Source organism: Trichomycterus rosablanca, chromosome 3 (genome assembly GCF_030014385.1).
Source record: "Trichomycterus rosablanca isolate fTriRos1 chromosome 3, fTriRos1.hap1, whole genome shotgun sequence".
NCBI classification, from domain to species: Eukaryota; Metazoa; Chordata; class Actinopteri; order Siluriformes; family Trichomycteridae; genus Trichomycterus; species Trichomycterus rosablanca.
The window spans coordinates 56615899-56629948 of NC_085990.1; the positions used below are offsets into that span (position 1 = coordinate 56615899).

At 41.6% G+C, this 14050-nt stretch overlaps 1 protein-coding gene across 1 annotated transcript; it reads right to left on the minus strand.

Moving 5' to 3' along the window:
• Positions 1 to 9056: 9056 nt before the first annotated feature.
• On the minus strand, positions 9057 to 10696 carry LOC134310716 (uncharacterized). The gene is made up of 3 exons (XM_062992342.1): positions 10588 to 10696; positions 10130 to 10373; positions 9057 to 10036 (listed from the first exon to the last, which is right to left on the minus strand). The coding sequence occupies exons 1-3, from the start codon at positions 10694 to 10696 to the stop codon at positions 9616 to 9618; spliced, it is 774 nt and encodes a 257-aa protein (XP_062848412.1). The 3' UTR covers positions 9057 to 9615.
• Positions 10697 to 14050: the final 3354 nt, after the last annotated feature.

A 14050-nucleotide genomic window follows, 5' to 3' on the forward strand; every position in this document is an offset into this window, starting at 1 on the left:
GATGGTAGCCAGATAGATGTCTGCACCATGAGATTGGGAGGGTCCCAGGGGATCAATGGCTGTTCTTAATGCTGTTAGTTCTTCAGGGATCAATGGGTGATCTGTTGTAGGAATGGTGACTCCATTATGTGGGTCTTCAGGCAACCCGCATTCATCCCAGTCAAGATGTGCAAGGTATAATTCCTGAAAGGAGAATTGTAAAACAGCTGTTAAAACAATTGCTGGCCAATATGGTTTGTAGTCATCTCATGAAAGTTTCAAGAGTTCCTTCATCTCAACTTGCATAGAAAAGGTGTGCCCACAATTTGAATGAATAGATACTCATACAACATCAGACTTGACTAGAATGTGCTAATCACAAAATTATTATGTAAACATTTCTGGTACCTCCACATTTTCAGGTTCTGACACTGAATGCTGAATATTTCCCATTTCCCAGAGCTGATTGGGTGTCAAGTTCCCCTCTGTTCTGATTGGGTGGTTATCCCAACCATTGCAGAATGTATTGAGACTAGCTTGTAGTCTGGGTAAGAACACATAGTGACAGCTGAAGAAGTGCATGGTGTTTGAAAGGTCAAGGAAACCATGGTCTTCAAGTGAGTGCAACACATCGTAATATATGCTTGTGACAGCACACCACATGTCTCTCCAGAGTCTCTCTATTCTGTAAAGAGGTTTAAAGCAACAGGCAGTAAATAACATGACTTCATACAGTTGTAACAAAGTGCATAGCTGTTTACAGGAAGTATGTGTATAAAAGGTAGCCAGTCATTAAAATTTTAGGATCTTTTCCAATAACATTGTCATTACATCACCCTTGTGTACCGTTTGAGGTTCCTGAGACCCCAGTGCCTCAATACAACTAAAATAATACAAATGTATGGTAAATCTAGTAAATATTGCACAACCATTTATAAACCTCTTGTTAAACCACAGTCCATCTCTTACCCCAGCTGTTAGTATGAAGAATGAGTAAGATCAGGGCTTTCAATATAATTGAAATAAGAAGGTGTAGCAACGTGTAGGTGTGTGTGGGCCTGTGAATTGATTTAAACCTGCCTTTGATTATGCACACTCTTCCCAGCGATGAAGCTTGACCGTCCTGTCCCCTGGACAGAGAACATCAAGCGTGCAATAGCAACATTTTCAACTCCATGGTCACCTCTTCTTCCCGGCCTTCGTGATCATTGATGATCCATGGCGACACGGTGGATAGTAGCTCTGTACATCCTTCTGTCTTCAGCCATTTTGATTAACGTTGATATTGTAGTGTTCATTGTCTCTGTGATGTTGTCAATCCATCGTGTTGCAGGTCTTCCACGTCCGCGTTTTCCACTAACTTTGCCGAGCATGATATCTTTCTCCAGTGATTGGTGTCTAGCAATATGTCCAAAGTAAGATAGTCGTATCTTTGCTACTTTTGCTCGCAATCTCATTTCGGGTTTGATTTCGTCCAGTATCGATTGATTAGTTCTCCTGGCTGTCCATGGCACTCTGAGAATCCTTCTCCAACACCACATCTCAAAACTGTCTATCTTCTTCCAATCAGTCTTTTTGATTGTCCAGCTTTCACATCCATACATCATAGTTGGAAGCACCAGACAGTTTACTAGTCGTACCTTGGTTCTAAGCCTGATGTCTTTGCATTTCCATACTTTGTCCATATCTTTCAGTGCTGTCTTGGCTATAGCGATTCTTCGTCTGATTTCTTCTGTATTCGAGGCCTTGTTGTTTACGATTGATCCGAGCAAGGTGAAATCATTGACTATTTCAATGGTTTCCCCATCTATCTCAAATTCATCCCTGCTGTTTGTGGCCAGTATTTTTGTCTTCTTCATATTTAGTGTCAGGCCCATTTCCATGCTGCATCTTTTTACTTTGACTATTAGATCTCGGAGGTCTTCTTTGCTTTCGGCCAGTATAGTTGTATCATCAGCATACCTCAGATTGTTCACTGTTCTGCCGCCTATTTTGATGCCTCGGTCATCTTCATACACCCCTGCATTACGCATTATCTGTTCCGCGTATAGGTTGAATAGTTGCGGTGATAGGATGCAGCCTTGCCTGACGCCCTTGCCAATCTGGAACCAATTGCTGTCACCATGTTCCGTTCGTCACGAAGGTCACCTCTTACCCTAAAAAATATTTATAATAATTTTACTAAACAGCAAGTTTTAGCATAAAATCTCTTTAGTGTTTTCTTTCTCCTTTTACTAATCTCCTTAAAACATTATATAATAATGGCAGTATATCAGAATTCATATAGTGGTATGTCCATATATTACACTAATGACAATATTCTCACTAGAATTTAACTAAGGTTTAATGATTTGTAGTAATATTTGTAGTATTCTACTTCTAATTGGTGTGGTGGCTCTAGCTCAATTACCTTAGGGGAAATCCAAATTTGTCCACTGATTTTTGAAAAAGAGCCAAGGCTGTTGAGGATAAATTGTTGTCAGCTGCACTCAGGTACATGATCTATAAAAAAGCAAATATGTAATTTATATGTGATAACAAGCTATTCCTTTCAGCTTGACAGTTCATGTCTGCCCATCATGTAGGGAAGTTCGGGGTACAGATTAGTATTTTTTCCCCAGTATTTCTGCTGTTTTATGTTTGTTTTGTTTTATTAGGATTTTAATGTCACGTTTTTACACTTTGGTTCCATGGTAGTTACTCATTACAAAGGTTCATCAGTTCACAAGTTTAATGTCGAACACAGTCGTGGACAATTTAGTATCTCCAATTTAGCTCACTTGCATGTCTATGACTGTGGGAGGAAACCGGAGCACCCGGAGTAAAACCCATGCAGACACGGGGAGAACATGCACACAGAAAGGACCTGGACTTCCCCACCTGGGGATCGAACCCAGGACCTTCTTGCTGTGAGGCAACAGTGCTAACCACTTAGCCACCGTGCCGCCCCCCTGCTGTTTTATGAAAGAAACTTGCACATCTTTAATTTGCACTTTTAATTTACAACATAGTAGAATAGCAAATATCAGCAAGAGAAAAAAACTAAAATTATTTATCACAAAATGCAAGTTATTTATGTTTATAAATTTAAATAAAAACTTAGAACAAAAATACCTTTCTTGAAAAGCCATCAATAGCACCAAAGATGACAATGTTGTACCTAGGTAAACAAGATTGTGATACCATCAGAATCAGAATCCTTTATTGATCCCAGAGGGAAATTGCAGAACCATCTGGGTATGCTGTGTACTTCATTTCATACAAAAATATTAATACATCACTGCACTTACTGGATGAGCTTGTGGTTCGTGTCTATGTGCATAAGGGACTTCGGACCAGGAACTGAGTATGTGCGCCGCACAACACACCCTAGCTGGTTCAACCGGCAGAGAATGCCGACAGTATCCACACGGTGCATAGAGGCCCTCACTCTCTCCCACTGCACTCTATGTCCTCTAGCCTGCAAGCACCCTTTAACTAGGCGGTACCCTGAGTGCGGCATGTTTTCTTTAATTTCAGCAACCAAATGATCGAGCTCAGCATCTGAACAAGTGCTGTAGAAGGCTCTGACAGAGATATCCAATTCTGCCATTCGTCTGCACACAGTCCGCCTTGAGACTCCCATTAGGTTGGCGATGCAAGGCACAGACAGACCTTGAGTCAGAAGGTGTAATAGGTAATCTGAAGATATATCAAATTTTGGGTGCCCAGTCACTCCATAGTTGACCTGGACAAATACTTGAGGGAGGTGACTTTGCTTTTCCTCAATAACCATCTTGTGTAACTCTGTGAGGGCATCAACAATAGACTTCGGGAGGGTAATCTGATCGGAAAATGCACTGAAGAGAACTATTTCTTGAGAACACATAAACTCTAAATAATCCAGGTCCAGAGGCTTTTGGCTGAGAACATGCATAATGCGTGTTTTAAGCCGCTCCAACATTGTGTGTATTAGCAATTCCCAGGAGAGAAAGAGAAACTCATGTAATAGTAGTAAAACTGTTAATTGAATTATGTGTTCACTAATACATAAAGTTTTTAGAGTAAAAGAAGCAATAGGGATGAATGTAACTTGTTGGATTTAAAAACTGCCTACACTCACTGGCCATTTTTTTTTAACAGTGCACCATAAAGGCAACTCGATAGTTACGAACTCTAGCTTTTGTTGCCGTTGATCAGCACTCCTCCAACCCAAATATCATTGGTTAATTAGCTACGTTAAGCATTTTGGGCGGCAAAAAATCACGTACAGTAGCATCAATGCTGAACTGTGCCTAACATTACTGATTAATCTAACATCATCCTGTTACTTTATGACATGGTAACATAGAAACTGTACATGGAAGAAGGTTTATTAGATAAAGTTCATGGACATGAATAAAACGCTGAATCAGCTTCATCTGAAAACTAGCCTAGCCTACACTATCAGCTTCACCTATGCCAGTAATGGCAATTTTTAAAAGAAAGCAACACAGGAAAGAGCTAAGAATCACAGGAATTGATAAAGTACAGGAAATTCGTGGATACTAGCCAGACCAGCAAATATAGTGTAGCGTCGGCACAGGCTTTACCCAGAAAGCCTTGCGGCAGTGGTGTCTAAGCTCACCGTGGCCGTGTGTCCCGTTGTTGGGAGTGGGGTGGCTGCGGTGAGGGTTGGGTAAGTAGCTTATATGTTTGTCTGTTGTATGAATGTATGTGTGTATGAATGGGTGTCTGTTCCTAAACCACTGAATGAACTGCCAAAGGCAGCTCACTCGCGGCCCCGATGCTATCCTTCCTGCTCGCCGGCGCCACATTGGTGTCAGACGTGGGATTGTGGCATTTGGGTGGCTCTGGTGGTTCGGTGGGCCAATATGCCCGGTCTGTCTGAGTGCGCTGGCCCCGGGGTTGTTGCGGGGGCATGGAAAGCCAGGTGCAGCAGGGGGTGGAAACAGCAACTGGGCAGTGTAATAGGGTGAGGTCCGGACATGGAGCCACCCAGTGGACGCTGGTGAGTAGGTCACCGGGACGGTTGACCATTAGGGAGGGGGCAGTGTAGCGTCGGCACAGGCTTTACCCAGAAAGCCTTGCGGCAGTGGTGTCTAAGCTCACCGTGGCCGTGTGTCCCGTTGTTGGGAGTGGGGTGGCTGCGGTGAAGGTTGGGTAAGTAGCTTAAATGTTTGTCTGTTGTATGAATGTATGTGTGTATGAATGGGTGTCTGTTCCTAAACCACTGAATGAACTGCCAAAGGCAGCTCACTCGCGGCCCCGATGCTATCCTTCCTGCTCGCCGGCGCCACAATATATATACCTGTATATATATACAGGTCCTTCTCAAAAAATTAGCATATTGTGATAAAGTTCATTATTTTCCATAATGTAATGATAAAAATTAAACTTTCATATATTTTTTATTCATTGCACACCAACTGAAATATTTCAGGTCTTTTATTGTTTTAATACTGATGATTTTGGCATACAGCTCATGAAAACCCAAAATTCCTATCTCAAAAAATTAGCATATTTCATCCGACCAATAAAAGAAAAGTGTTTTTAATACAAAAAAAGTAAACCTTCAAATAATTATGTTCAGTTATGCACTCAATACTTGGTCGGGAATCCTTTTGCAGAAATGACTGCTTCAATGCGGCGTGGCATGGAGGCAATCAGCCTGTGGCACTGCTGAGGTGTTATGGAGGCCCAGGATGCTTCGATAGCGGCCTTAAGCTCATCCAGAGTGTTGGGTCTTGTGTCTCTCAACTTTCTCTTCACAATATCCCACAGATTCTCTATGGGGTTCAGGTCAGGAGAGTTGGCAGGCCAATTGAGCACAGTAATACCATGGTCAGTAAACCATTCACCAGTGGTTTTGGCACTGTGAGCAGGTGCCAGGTCGTGCTGAAAAATGAAATCTTCATCTCCATAAAGCTTTTCAGCAGATGGAAGCATGAAGTGCTCCAAAATCTCCTGATAGCTAGCTGCATTGACCCTGCCCTTGATAAAACACAGTGGACCAACACCAGCAGCTGACATGGCACCCCAGACCATCACTGACTGTGGGTACTTGACACTGGACTTCAGGCATTTTGGCATTTCCTTCTCCCCAGTCTTCCTCCAGACTCTGGCACCTTGATTTCCGAATGACATGCAAAATTTGCTTTAATCCGAAAACAGTACTTTGGACCACTGAGCAACAGTCCAGTGCTGCTGTTTCTGGTTCAAAAGTGGCTTGACCTGGGGAATGCGGCACCTGTAGCCCATTTCCTGCACACGCCTGTGCACGGTGGCTCTGGATGTTTCTACTCCAGACTCAGTCCACTGCTTCCGCAGGTCCCCCAAGGTCTGGAATCGGCCCTTCTCCACAATCTTCCTCAGGGTCCGGTCACCTCTTCTCGTTGTGCAGCGTTTTCTGCCACACTTTTTCCTTCCCACAGACTTCCCACTGAGGTGCCTTGATACAGCACTCTGGGAACAGCCTATTCGTTCAGAAATTTCTTTCTGTGTCTTACCCTCTTGCTTGAGGGTGTCAATGATGGCCTTCTGGACAGCAGTCAGGTCGGCAGTCTTACCCATGATTGCAGTTTTGAGTAATGAACCAGGCTGGGAGTTTTTAAAAGCCTCAGGAATCTTTTGCAGGTGTTTAGAGTTAATTCGTTGATTCAGATGATTAGGTTAATAGCTCGTTTAGAGAACCTTTTCATGATATGCTAATTTTTTGAGATAGGAATTTTGGGTTTTCATGAGCTGTATGCCAAAATCATCAGTATTAAAACAATAAAAGACCTGAAATATTTCAGTTGGTGTGCAATGAATAAAAAATATATGAAAGTTTAATTTTTATCATTACATTATGGAAAATAATGAACTTTATCACAATATGCTAATTTTTTGAGAAGGACCTGTATATAAATATATATCAAAGATACAGTATCTAAAAACACAAACTCACCTGCTGACCGCTCATGATGTAAAGAACGCAAGGCACTTGACTCAGCCAGCTGGAGTTTCTTCTTACCGCTCAGGTAAATGTTGAAAAGTGCGCCCCCTACTGCTCAGGTACGACGCATTTGTACGAGTCGGGATGCATTTGTGAGAAAATCTGAGACACGGCGCCAGAACAGTGCAGCCAAAAGTCACGTGATTCACGAACGGCATTTGCGGAACAGCGTTTGTATTTGTAAAACATGTTCTATATGTTTGTGAAGTGCAGTGTATTAGAAAACAGCTGTGCATTTATTTGAAAGTCACATATGCATTTGCAACAGTGGCGTTTTGCATTTGTAAATCACACTGTGTGCGTTAGATAGTCATGTTTTTTATTTGAAGATCGTGTTGTGTTTGTTTGCAAATCGTATCATATTTACAGAATACGTTCTGTTTATTTGCGAAGTTTTGGCACTAATTGAACTCCATAGAGTTCTGATTGGAACACTAATAATTAACACCTACGTCTGTGATTGTTGAACACTATCAGTGTTGAGGACATTTGGGCGGCACGGTGGCTTAGTGGGTAGCACTGTCGCCTCACAATAAGAAGGTCCTGGGTTCAATCCCCAGGTGGGGCGGTCCGGGTCCTTTCTGTGCGGAGTTTGCATGTTCTCCCCGTGTCCGCGTGGGTTTCCTCCGGGTACTCCAGTTTCCTCCCACAGTCCAAAAACATGCCACCAGGTTAATTGGAAACACTGAATTGTCCTATAGATACCTAGCCGCTAGATGCACTAGTGCATTGAAGTGCCGGTCCCAAGCCCGAATAAATTAGGGAGGGTTGCGTCAGGAAGGGCATCCGGCGTAAATATTGTGCCAAATCAATGAGCGATCATGATGACTCGCTGTGGCGACCCCTGAAAAAGGGAAAAAGCCGAAAGAAGAAGAAGAAGTGTTGAGGACATTTACATCAACTCTGAAATCAACACTACACAACTCTGAAGTCTGTAACTCTGGAAATTCAACACTGGCGATTTTGCTGTGTAGAAATACATTATACTGTATGCTTCTATATTTCTAGCTGCTCTGTGGGTAAGACCACACACACACACACACACACACACACACACACACACACATTTATTCATGCAGATTACAAAGGAAATAGTTTTTAAGGAGGTTAAAACACATTTCAGACAGGCAGGATAAACCCTGTTATTCAAATCTGCACCTGGAACTGCAGGAAGTTTTGAAACATGTTTTACACCAGTTTCCCTTCCTGGTGCAATCCTACTTATTATATCCGGGCTTAGGACTGGCACTTAGAGAGCACCGACAAGTGCACTTCCTAATGGATAGGCTGTTTAACCAGTCCTCCCATTTAAGACTGTGTAGATACCCGACCGGCTAATAGCAGCACTGAGATTATTTTACTCACAGTCTGAAACACTGTGTTACTACAATCTAGCGGCTTTTCCCTCTTTAACATGACGAGGTTCAGTATGTAACTGCACAGCTATTATAGATGTGATGTCAGCAGATCATGTGACACAATTTTAAAGAAAGAAAATATAAAAAGAAATAAATAAGTGGTTCCTACTTCTAGTATTGAAGTGGGTAAAATACATTGTTTACATCAGATTAAGTGAGTTTACAGGCTGTGGTTTAGTAATTGTAGGGTCCCTGGTTCAGGCACCACCACTGTCAGGTTGTGTCTGTTGGGCCCTTGAGCAAGGCCCTAAACCCTCAATTTCTTAGATGTTATTGACCACAATTGTAAGTTGTAGGTACGAGCCTCTGCTAAATGCTATAAATATAAAAGTTCAACATTTGGACCCACCAGCAGCTACGTTCAGAAATACTGAGTTTGTTCAGGTTGATTCACTCGGCTCTGTCATGAGAATCTAACGTTAATAATGAACATATAAGTGACATTACAATTTTATATAATCGTACAGGGAGCTCGAGTGGTGCAGCAGTTTATTACACTAGACCACCACTATCATCTGTCTGGGTGTCTAAACAGACAAGATTGTCTATGTCTGAGGGGAGCAAATAACCAAAACCCTGTGACAGACTGGCCCAGTGATTCTTCTAAATCTAAACACTGTTTTGTTTATGTTCAATTAATACACCCACCAGTAAAGTACATTTTTATTATACTTACACTCATCTGAAGCCACTATTAAATATTATTAAGTATTTAATTTTCTATTTTGTATTTTAACAACCTGTGATCACATTATCTGACTTGTACAGTTTTACACCTGATACTGACTCAGTTAGTGCACTAACCTACTGACATGAAGAAACGCTCGGTTTAAAGAAACTCCAGTGACCCACACAAACCTCAGCACCACTGACCAGTTTTATAATGAACTGGAACATCAGTCGAGGTTTTCTTGACTAAAATCACCACAGAAACTCAGATGAATGATTTGAAAAATACAGGACTGATAATACACATCTACAAATAAACACAGAAAGGACAGAAGATAAAGAAGATGAATAAATAACCCGAACAAAGCTAGGTACCTATCTTACCATGAGAGTGACCAATGGGTAAACATGGCGTTAAACAACAAACAAACAAATGAACAGCAGCTGTGTGTGTTTGTGTTTATGAGTGATGATGTGTGTTGTAAGTGTTTGTGGCAGATTTTGATGCCTTGATGACCGATATTGGGGGCTCCCATTTAAAGCAATGTGGTTCAATGTCAGCCATTTTTACAGTCATGATGGATGACAGAGTTCCATCCAGAGCCAACGCGTTCCTGGTTTTGGTTTTATTAAGCCCCACCATGGAAAAACCCTCTCTGCATCTGCATTTGAGTGAGGCAGAACTAATACCAGTTTGGCTATTGTAGACGGCCTCGGAAATCTGCTCATACCAGTCACCTTTAAAAAAATGAACCAAGGAAGCCTGATTCCACTCCTACATATTTCTGCAGTTATTAAGCTGCTCATGTCAGTGGGTGTGTGCTGAATATTTCTTCCCCTGTTCTTCAGTGAGCTCATATCCCCCCAGAAAGCCTCAATGTCAAACATGGCTGGATCTTGGGGCACAGGGATGTCCATTAACTGGTAGTCCAGGAACTCCTCACTCAGCTGATCATGCTCTTGGGGTCCATGGTATGGAAGCAGTTCAGGAAACCTAAAGAACACAATGTGTACTGAACTAGAAGAAACAAATGTTTTTTCAAATGTGATCAAACTTCACGATCTATTCAGAATGTTAAACCCTTACCGTTCCACAAAGTATGCAGCATCATTCACTTCACACTCAGTCCTCTGCTGGACGTCAACAAACCTGGCATGTTTCAGCAGGGTCTCTCTCAGGGGTAGTTTCACAATAGCATACTCAACTGCCCCTATCAGAAATGCCAGCGCTGCCTGATGGAACCTCTCCACTTGCTGTGGCGTGATATCTCCTGCATCAAGGAGCCTGCTGAGCGTTGCTCGGGTTGTAAACCCAATATTCTGCTTCTGTCCTACCAGAGACATAAATCAAAGACTTAAACCCCAGAAAGGTACATTGACAATAATAGTCATGGACGACTCCCACATTTCCCAATGTTCATACTCCTCTTAAAGTATATACTATATCCCTTCACATCAGTGACATCCTCATAACTGAATGAGCCATTAGTGGTCAGTGGGTGGAGAGTTGATGTATTTGCTTATGGAAAACTTGGGGAGCATTACCTGGCAGTTGGTTGGATGGATCCTTGTAGTGGATCTCATCCACCGCTCGGCTCTGCGGCGCTTCGACTTTCAAAAACCTTCCACACAACTTGCGAATGAACTCGGTCATCTACAAAGTTGCATTTCAGTAAAGATTTTGAATTAAATTTACACAAAATAGTATCAGCAAATGAAAAATGGCCAATGGTCATTACAGGCAGAAACACAGCTTAACCCTCCTGTTTTACCTCTTCATAGAGAAGGAAGATTGAGGATTTCTCTCTCTGAAGGAGAAGGCTGGCAACGTGGCATGATAGAAGAGCAGGTAGACCTCTGTCAGTGGGTTACAGAATGCATCCACCAGCCTTCTGAACCTTGGTTGTTTCTCATCTAAAAATTGAAAAGCACACATTGTACATAGTATACGTTTACACAGCAATCTCCTGAAGAACCTTGCATTCATGTCAGTGAAATATGCAACCGACTTGACGACTTGAAATAGCTGGTGAGTGGCTCATACTGCTGTAGAATCCGTGTCAAACACCGCTCCAGGCTCAGCCAACGAATGGAAATACGCTGAAGTATCTCCATATAGTCGTATTCGTGCAACTCACAGAATTCTGTGATGAGAATGTAACATTACGTTTCAGTCTACTGAGAATCTTCTGCAGGCCATTCACACTGTACTGCTGCTGATTCAATCACAAAGCTGTTAGGTAACCTTTACGGTTCGTACTGCCTCTAAACCAGTGCCCAACATCCACTGCAAGATCTTCGGGGTCAAATCCAGTCACCTACAATACATTATGTTTCATAATCACAGCATTTTGATCACAGATTAATGACACTACAGCATAACCAGCTATTTAAATCTTACATTAGGTTTAACATACAGGTTATTGAGAGGATATAAACTTACTTCCAAAAATCTCTGTCCAGCATGTTTTGCAGTATTATGAAGAATATGGCATGGACATCCATGGATGTACACATGGGGATTCTCTGTGAGTATCCTTGAGGAAATGGAGTTTCTTGCCCCTGTATTGACAGGGGCATTGTCGATAGAGAGAGAAACACAATTACCCCACGGTATCGAGTGTTTCTGGAGGATGTCGTTCATTTTCTGGAAAATGACTTCGGCCGCGCCGCAGCGTTGCCCACTTGTTGTGCACATGTCCAGAAATCTGTGAACAACAGCCTTGCCGTCAAACACTCTGACCGTGAGGGGGTTCATTTTCTCTCGTCCTACGATGACAAGGTGGAAGCAGTACGTTACAAGCATTACATACACCCCACACCCAAATGTTGTGTAAAGAAATAAATACTGGAAAATGAGAAAGGGTCAACTGGCTGTCAAAATAACACCTGTATCATTGGATCCATCTATTATTAGAGTGAAGGGATTGGTCTTCATCTTGGTGACCAGCTCCTCCCTAAAATGCGGTGCCACAGCTTCGTTTATCATGCACGTTGTTTTTGTGCTGGCACATTTGTAATGCTGTGCTGTGACAGAGTCCTTGAAGCAATCCCTGAACAATGGACTGAAATGTTCCTCCATGGCAAATGGCACATTGTGCTGCACCATGGCCACAGCAGCCACTTTAACTTCAGCTCTTCTTGTCTGTACCAGAAAACAATGATAACCATGTTATCAGCAGAGGGGTCACATTTATTTGTATAGCTCATTTCATATGGTAAACACAGACTCCATGTACTTTAAAAGTGTGATATCAGCTACCCTGTCATTGTTCATAATCACTGTGACTGAATTACAAAAAACTCATTTTTATAAATGGAGGGCAGAAATAATGAAAAACAAGATTTCATGTGTTAGTAAGCATCTCACCGTACCCTGCAAAGAAACACATGTTCATTTACCATGAATAGTCATCAAACCAGGAGTATATAGGTATAGAAGTATATAGTATATATAACCTATAGAACAAGCCATGCTGTTCGGGTTGCCAAATCCACTCAGATTCATTTATGTTTCCTCTTTGATGTTACGCTGCACATCAGCGCACAAACTTTGATCTCTCGCTACATGTTGATGTGTATTTTTGGACGTGGTATCATTAAACCCCTCGTCACTTCTCACGTGTGTTTCTGTAAAAAAAAAAAAGTAGTTTGTGAGACTGTGATTCCAGTCAGTGATGGATGGTGTAGATGTGAAACCCCCTTATTCCCGATCAGTCCAGAGCGGTAGAGAGAACAGAGTGGCGACACTCCCATAGGGAACCGTTGGAAAGGGGGCGGGACATATTTTCTGTGCAGCTTCCGGGTTGTGGAGCTCTGTATAGTTCCAAATGTCCCATAGAGCCCCGTTCATTTTTACTACTTATCAAACATTTTTAGCTGTTTGTTGCTTTGTTTTAAAAAAATAATGAATTTAATGTCATTAATATACTTAATACTGTTATTATTTAGCATTTGCTCAGCACTAAATGTTACATGTTTATCTTAATTAATAGGTATAACTGAATTTAGCTTAGTCAGTTAAGCTTAATTACTGACACTAGAGTCTTTTCACCTAAAATTGATTAATTAAAAGTTGATTAATCAAGAGTCTTGTTACAGAAATGATAATAAAACATCAGAGCCATAATAAATCATGCTAATTTTACTTTCCTCAGGAATCCTCGGGAAAGTGAAGGGAGATTAGTTTATGTAAAAAACAAAACATAAAAAACTTTAATCTCTGTACTGTATATTGTCTCTACTACTTAATGATATGGCATGATGTAATGTATGCTAATATAATGTACTGTGTGTTAACAAGAACGACCTATTAAGTCATTATAAACATCAATCTTCCACTTCATATACCAAATTGACATTAAAGCAGATGCAGTAAATGTAAAGGCAGGTGAAGATACCCAGAAATTGTACAAATGTTTATTATTTACTGTTTAATATTTCATTTACTGCTGCCTGTCCCATATGAGAACATGACAGTGCTGGGTTTGTTTGGAACTATTGGAGGGTTACATGAACCACGTGACCGCGTAGCGGCGAGATCAAGGAGTGTCGCAACTCTCTCTATCTACGGCTCTGGATCAGTCGTGCAGTGTGAACTGTACAGCGACCCGGCCAATCAGAAAGTCTCAAATCAGGCGCTTAGCAACCCCTTAGCAACGCCAACTCAAAATCTGATTGGTTACTGTATCAGTTTCATTGCCGTTTATTTTAGGCTCGAGGCGCCGCGCTACTGATTTTGAAGCCTTAAGACGGATTTCTTTCACCCTGGCAACACATGACGACTGAAATCTGATTGGATAATAGCTCTAGTATAAATATACACACAACCAATAGAACATCTATGAAAGAAAGAAAACAGACTATTTAGAATTAATTTATAAATATTCATGGGAACATGTATTAAAACATAAGTCAGTCATTCTGACAGTGTTTAGGCCAGCAGATAAGGCGTTTCTAATAAAAGTACCTGGGTGCTAAACATAACCATTCACCGTGATGTAACTGT

Bases quoted from the DNA above. Each gene is read 5' to 3' on its own strand.
- LOC134310716 (XM_062992342.1), bottom strand. From the start codon at position 10,696: ATGACCGAGTTCATTCGCAAGTTGTGTGGAAGGTTTTTGAAAGTCGAA. The intron at 10,374-10,587 runs GTAATGCTCCCC...TGTCTCTGGTAG, and splicing joins TCCATCCAACCAACTGCCAG to GACAGAAGCAGAATATTGGG. The intron at 10,037-10,129 runs GTAAGGGTTTAA...TGTGTTCTTTAG, and splicing joins GCTGCATACTTTGTGGAACG to GTTTCCTGAACTGCTTCCAT.